The sequence below is a fragment of the Muscardinus avellanarius genome (assembly GCF_963383645.1).
Source record: "Muscardinus avellanarius genome assembly, chromosome: 2".
NCBI lineage: Eukaryota > Metazoa > Chordata > Mammalia > Rodentia > Gliridae > Muscardinus > Muscardinus avellanarius.
Genome location: NC_137787.1, coordinates 134,606,301 through 134,613,726, shown reverse-complemented (window position 1 = coordinate 134,613,726; position 7,426 = coordinate 134,606,301). Strand labels below are relative to the sequence as shown.

Below are 7,426 nucleotides of genomic sequence, written 5' to 3'. Positions count from 1 at the left end.
GCAGCTCTGACTGCTCCGGCTGTTCTGGCCGCTCCGCTCGGCTGCTCTGGCCGCTCTGCTCAGCTGCTCGGAATCGCGACTCCAGCTGCTCTGTACCGCGGGTCTGGCCACTCTGGCCGCTCCGGCCGTTCCGCGCCGCGGCTCTGGCTGCTCCGGCTGCTCAGGCCGCTCCGCTCCGCGGCTCCCCCCAATCCGCACTGCGGCTCTGGCCGCTCCGGCTGCTCCGGCCGCTCCGTGCCGCGTGGGCGCGGCTCTTCGGGCTGGTTTTTTTCCGGTGTCTTGTTTTTCCAGCCCTTTTTCTCTGTCCCTTGTATTTACCGTTTTTATTTCTTTGCTGTGGTGTTTTCTGGCTCTGAAAGGCGCTGGTTTTGAGGTAGTAGAGTTGGATTGTTAGCGGGACTTGTAAGTGCCGCTTTCCTCCGTCGCCATCTTCCCGGAAGTCGAAAGTAATATCTTTTATTGAATTCAATGAGATGTCTTTTAAGTCTAATGAAGTTAATTTAACAATTTCCTGTCATATGTTTGCATTTGGTTTTTATGACTTGAAGTAAACACATTGAAACCATCCTCAACCATACATGTAATAGAAAATGCTGTCATAATTAGCTACTTGTCAAACAAATGGGTGAGGAAGCCTTAGCTGGATCTCAAATCTTTTTAATTAGACTGATTAAATCATGTTTTGTCCTCGAGTGCTTTTGAAGTTCAATTAACTTTTCTCAAAAATGCTGGCAAACATATTTCACATCTGTTTAAAACCACCCAATCTGTTAGTGTAAAATGTTAACTGATCTTTAAGGCTAATCATCATATCATCCAAATGAGGGCAGTATATTTCTGAGTCAGTATCTTTTGTCTTTATCTTAGATAATGTTGCAAAGCTGAAAACTATAAAAGTCCTCACTGAAAAAGCATGACTGACTAGATGGTCATGTGCCCCCCAAATCCCTATGTTGAAGTCCTCAAAGTGATGGTAATTAGAAGGTGTGGCCTTTGGAAGGTGATTAAGTCATGAAGACAGAGCCTTCATGCCTGGAATTAGTGCCGTTAAAAATAGGTTCCTGCCGGGTGTGGTGGCGCACGCTTGTAATCCCCACGCTTGGGAGGCAGAGACAGGAGGATCGCACAGGTTCAAAGCCAGCCATGCGCGCTGGCTTAGGAGACCCTGTTTCCAAATAAAAATGTAAAAATAGGTCTGGGAGTGTAGCCCGGAGGTAGAAGGACTTCCAGGAACCACAGTACCACCAAAAAAAAAAAAAAAAAAAAGGTTTCTGCTATTTGTGGATCCAGCAAAAAGGAAGCCTTATATGAATTAGAGAATGGATCTTAACCAAAGAACCTATTGGCATCTTTGTCTCAGACATCACAGCTACTGGAACTGTGAGAAGTAAATGTTTGTTGTTTATAAGACACCCAGTATACAGTATTCTTTTATAACAACTTAAGAGAGCAAGGTTATTTTAAAAAGTATCATATTTGTTGATAAATCCATGAAAATTCCTTTTACTGTTATGCGCTTGATCTCCTTAAAGTGTAAGAAGGACTTCATTTATGGAAATGCTGTAAGTGCACCATTTCAGTAGGGAGGTAGGGCTGCCCCCTCCTCACCCATGTGATGGCATTAGCGATAGGCAGAGACCCTGAGGCTCCTACTTTCTGATGTGAGGTCTGATGAAGTTTGAGCATCATCTATGATTATTTTTGCTAAAAATGTTTAACATGCCCCAAAATCTATGAAACATTTCCTGTTTATAAGGGAGTGAGGGAGGAATGTATTAAATCACACAATGAAGAAGCAATCAGAAAAATTTAGAATGCCATCTCAAAATCATAAAGATGTGGTAATGACATTGTGGTTATAGAAGGGAATGCCCCTATATTTAGGAGACTGATGATTAAGAATGTAGGGGTGAATTAGCATGACAACTGCATTCTGCTTTGTAATGTTTTGTCCAAAATATACATACATATAGGAAGCAGTTATTGAATCTAGGTGCATGGATATTCATTGCCCTAGTCCTTCAACTTTTTTTAATATTCAAAATATAAATATTAGTTTGGTGTAGTGGCACATGTCTGTAATCTCAGTACTCGAGAGACTGAGACAGGAGAATTACAGGTTCAACAAATAGTGAGACTCACATCAACCTAGTGAGACCCTGCTTCCAAATAAGAAATAAAATTGTGCTGGGGATGTAGCTCAAGGGTAGAATGCCTCTGGGTTCAATCCCCAGTACCATAAACACACACACACACACACACACACACACACACACACACATTAGTGGGGTGTGTGGTCAGAACAGGGTCTTAAAGAATGGCTTCTCTGTTTACAACACACCCAACAGGAATCTGAGGCCATGTGACTAGGGGCAAAACCCTCATGGTCTCCCTCTGAGCAATGATGTCCCCTCTGGGGTAATCATTAGGGTTGAAGAATGGGGTAGGTGAGGGAGGAGTGGATGGGTGGTATAATTGAAAGTAAAATTGGCCAAATTGTGTTTTTATGTATATTCTAATGTGACACAATGAAACCCAAAACTATATAATTGAGGTACACCAATAAGAAGAAAAAGAAAAGAAAAATAAATATACATATTAGTATACAAAGTGTAAATTAAGATAATTCCAATTTTTTTTTCAGGATCTTTTTTTTTTTCCAAAATAAGCCCAGACCATTAAACAAGTGAAACTCCAACAAATAAGTCTTTTCCAACAGCGAGAAAAACTGTACAGTTACTCAAAGCTGATTCTGCCAGTGGGGCTGGGGACAAGTAGTAGGGAAGGCGAGATCATGGAGGAAGAGAGAGAAGGAGAGGTCCTGCCCATCAGAGTGGGGCCGCCTGCGTCCTACACTCTGCTGTCAGGTGGGGAGGGGTAGCTCGCTCTCACCTCCCTTTGTATGTGGGAGGGTGTCCCTCACCACCTCCCAGTGCCAGGCAGAGTCAGCTCACCCTGAAAGGGAGTGGACAGAATAGGACCAGCCAAGGAGAGGTGAGGGTCCTATGAGGGACACCCTGCTGATTCCAAACAAGGTGGCCCATCCATCCCACTTCCTATGGCTAGTGGGAGGGGGCTGGAGAAGCCCTGGGAGCTTGAGGGGAATGAGCAAAGGCACAGAAACATGGAGGGGCCGGGGTGGGACTTGCATAGGTTGATGAGTGTGCAAAAGGTACATAAATAAACCTGACACCCCACCTAGCCCGGCACTGGGAGAGGAAGTGGGGACCCAGAGGGAGATCTCCAGGGCTGCTCTACCCCCTGGTCTCTTCCACTTCCCTGGGCTCAGAGTGGAGGAAGGTTCACAGACCAGGGGGACAGGAGCAAAGTCTGGGGAATGGGCTGATAGTGCAGGAAGGGTGGTGGTTTTCATTTTTGTTTTTTGTTTTTTTCCCCAACATTTTGTATCTTTAATAACATACATAATGGTTTCCAGCCATATTCATAACAAAAGTTATTCATAAAATGTATCTAAAAATAACATTTTTTCCTTTTCCATGTGAAAAGCTTGAGGATGTCCCAATGAGGGGGTAAGTTGAGGAGGAAGAGAAGGCTGGAATGAAGAACCCTGGCTTCCCCACAGTCTGAACCTCCAAATCCTCTCTCCATCTGGCCCCAATACAAGCCCTCATCAGAAACAGGGATCAGAGGGTCTGTGTGACTTGGGCTGGGATGCACCTCTGGATTATGATATAGTGTTCCACTTATATGAGGTCATGACATAATGGGGTGGGGGTTGAAAGAAAAGGTGGGGTGGGAAATAAACCAAAAACCAAACAATCCCCTTTCCCATATTCCTAACCCCCAAGTCTTTCACCAGACCTAGGAGTGAAGAAGGGAGTGTGTTGGTGGGGGAAGGGGATGTTAAGGCAACAGACTCCCTGATCTCACCTGGCTGCCACCTTCAACCTCTGCATCTGAGGAGCCAGGGCTGGGAGAGGGAGAGGGGAGAGGGTTCTGGGGGAGGGGGCTCTGCCCTCTCCACTCAAAAAGTTCAGGACCCCTCCCACTGTCTTGGCTCAAAGAGAGGCCTGGGGATTTAAAAATGATGGGGAATGATCAAAGAGAAAAACCGTTAAGAACTATATAAATATGTATCTATCTTAAATAGGCCTAAGAAATTAATTGTAGAGAACCTCTGATAAAACAGGGCGAGAGGTGAGAGGAAGGTGGTGACGGTCCTCAGGGAATGATGGGAGTGGGGACAGTCTAGAATGGAGAGGGGAGGGAGATGCTTCCCCTCCTCACCCTCCTCTCCCCAGCTCCTCTCCAGTAACCATGTCAAAGGCTTCAAGCAGGCTCCACAATGTAGCGGTCAGTTTGTCTGGGGAGTCTGCTCCCTTGAGGAGGGGCCAGCAGTCAATGGTCTGGAGGAAGCAAGGGTGAGCCAAGGCCAGGTGGGGGATGTGGGAGGGATGGAGGGGCAGGCAGTCTAGCCAGTCCTTGCCCCTTTATCCTGGCTGCCCCCTCTGTCCCCTGGCCTCAGCAGAGATCTCTCCATGGGCCTGGGAGTGAGCAAGGCATGTGCCAATGTTAAACAAAAGTTAAAAGGGTGAGAGAGTAGAAAAATATTAGAATGTATAGCTGAGCCAGCCCACCCTTTCTCAGCCGTAGAGAAGCCCGTTGGGGGTTGGCTCCCGCCCGCCGCCCCGGTAGCCTATGGGTGCGCTGGGCTGTGGGTCCCGTCCGATGGTGGAGGTTTTGTCTGTCCCATCTGTGATAAGAAAGGGAGGAAGGGAGGAAGATCAGGAGCTGGCAGGAGGCCTGAGGAAAAGGCACTCACGTGGCCTGTCATACCAGGTGGGACCTCCCTGGAGCCTGGCCTCCCCTTGGGACCCTCAGGATGACTGAGTTCCTTGCTCAGAGGTGGAGACGCTGGGTAGGTGGGAACTGGGTCAGGGAAAGAGGAAATGCTCACCACCCATGGCATGTTCTGTCATGCTCAGACACAGAGACTCCAGGGTGGGATTGATCTCCAGGTCAGGCCCGGGTACCGGGCAGTCTGGAGGGAACATGAGAATGGCCTGGGGTGACGAACGGACCGGGAGTGAGTGGGTACGCTGCACAGAGCTGCGGCTCTGGCTGGGCATGCTGCCTCCAGGACTGGCAAACTACAGGTTCTGTCGGCCCTGGCCCCCAATGCTGGGGCTGGTGAGGGCATGTAGGGGAGAGACACCCCCAGTGCCCGAGGGGCTCAGTAGGCCCATCCTGCCAGGTGGGAGGGCCCGTGGAGGCAATGGGAACTGCCGCTGGGTCCGCAGGGCCACCCCCATCCCCACAGAGCCAGCTATGGGGAGTGAGTTGGAACCAAATGCCCAGCCCTTCTGTTGCCGGGAGTTCTGCATGTCCAGTGCGGCTTTGCGTGGGAATGTCCGGAGGAGCTTCAGCACTTGCTGTTTCCAGGACAGTAGCCGCTTCTTCTGTGTCTCTGTGAAAGCCTCATGAGTCAGGCACTTTTCAATGAACTGGAGGTAACTAGTGATGTTCTCCTCGTCTGGTCGGGACACCAGCAGCTGGGTGCACACTTTGCCCATCACCCGTGTAAACTGGCTGGGGATGTCTCCATCGGCGACGGGAGCTCACTGCCATCAGTGGGAGCTGGAGCTGGTGGAGGGGGGTAGCTCTCTGCAGCTGGAGGGTCATTTGCCTCAGTGCCCTTGTCTGTGCTAGGGTGGGCTAGGGGGCGCTCAGCACCTGTCAGGGGCAGCTCCCCCCGGCCCCCATCCTTAGCAGTAGGGGTGGCAGCAGCAGCGGCCACAGTGGCCTGAAGGACACTGAAGGCCTTGATAGGGGTGATGATGATCTGCTGCAGTTCCTGCAGAGCATTCCGTAGATTCCCACCTTCCAGCACATCCTTCTCTAGGGACTTGAGGACACTCTGCCTTTCACACAGCTTCTGGATACTCAGGGCAATCTTATGGCGAGCACCTTTGGTGACATTCTGTGACTCCAGGTGCTGCTCAGTAAGTGTCATCATCTCCTCGTAGCTCATCTGTGAGAAGAGGGCTGCATACTTATGCAAGTGGAGGCTCTTGAGCCATGAGGGTACATCTTTCATACCACTGCCGTCCTCCTGTTAAGTGTTCTGGCTGGAGCGCTGTTCCTCCGTCTGCTCACTGCCAGAGGAGGCCACACTGCTCTGGGGCGAGAGGGGTGCGTGGTCGGGCGTGATGAAAGCAGCCCGAGCACTGAGCTCCTCTGGACTCGACCACTCACCAGGGGCCTGGGGACTTGTAGGGATGAGAGACATGGAGCGCTTCAGTGGGCTAGGGTGGATTTGGCAGGGGAGACCTGTGTTTGCATTGCTCCCAATACTGTTGATGGCTGGTGGCACTGAGCTGGAAGTGTGGAAGGGCACATGTCCGTTTTCTTGGGGTGGCTTGTCCTGCAAGCCTGCCCCTGCTTCTCCAGGGCTCAGCTCTGCAGGTCCTCCCCACTCATCTGAGCTCTGGTGTGAGTGGTAGGAGGGCTCTGGCCAGGTACAGAAGCCACTAACCAGTCGCTCTTCCAGGTGGCTCAGCCAGAGTGCCAGTGCATTGCGGTCCTCCAGTGTGGTGGCTGGGTGGATGAGGGCATAAGAGAGCAGCTGGTGGCTCTCCTCAATGAAGGCATTGCTCTCAATAGAGTAGGCCAGCACTTTCTGCAGCAGCCTCATGTACTCTGACTTGGCCTCCGTGTTGCCTGGCTGAAGCAGGGGCAGGTGGGACAGCAGGAGGGACACCACCTTCTCTTTGGACTCTTGTTGCCACTGGCTGACAATGGCAGCACTGTTGGCCTCCGACTCCAGAAGGTGAATGTCATTGCAGTCCGCCAGTGAATGCTCCAGGCAGAGCTGCAGGAAGCGGGCCTGGGTATGGGTGACCCGCTTCAGAAGTGACAGCAGGGCCACTCCTGCCGTCCTGCCGTCCTCCTGTTAAGTGTTCTGGCTGGAGCGCTGTTCCTCCGTCTGCTCACTGCCAGAGGAGGCCACACTGCTCTGGGGCGAGAGGGGTGCGTGGTCGGGCGTGATGAAAGCAGCCCGAGCACTGAGCTCCTCTGCTCACACTCATTCCAGCCCTTGAACCAGCCAGCGAGGATGCCCACCTGGTCTCGGAACATCATGGTGCCGGGTCTGGGGCCAGGGTGGGAGAGATGGTGGTGGCAAGGGTCACATGGTCTCTGCTCTGGGCTCCTGTTACCTCTACCCTGAAGACCAGGGCTTGAGGATGTTCCCTGGCATGGTGGCAATGGGTGGTGGGGGAAGGAGGGAACCTGCTCACATCGGGGGAGGTCTTGGTCCAGTCACACCTCTCCAGGTTCCGCCTCAGCCGCCACCGCTGTCCCCGGGGGCCTCCTCAGGCCACTTCAAATGCAGCTGCAGCCATCGTCTCCTCTCCGGCCTGTGAACTCCCCTCCCTCCTCCCGCACTGACCACCGCCGCAGCCAC

General features: G+C 51.5%; 1 protein-coding gene across 1 annotated transcript; it reads right to left on the bottom strand.

The window, feature by feature from the left end:
- Nucleotides 1–2,678: 2,678 nt before the first annotated feature.
- Nucleotides 2,679–7,101, bottom strand: LOC308259175 (protein Smaug homolog 2-like; the record flags this gene model as incomplete). Its single annotated transcript, XM_080689995.1, is given in 6 exon segments — nt 2,679–2,764; nt 4,919–5,111; nt 5,115–5,578; nt 5,581–6,076; nt 6,080–6,889; nt 7,027–7,101. Coding segments are annotated over 6 exon segments (2,124 nt in total).
- Between the last annotated feature and the right edge of the window lie 325 nt (nt 7,102–7,426).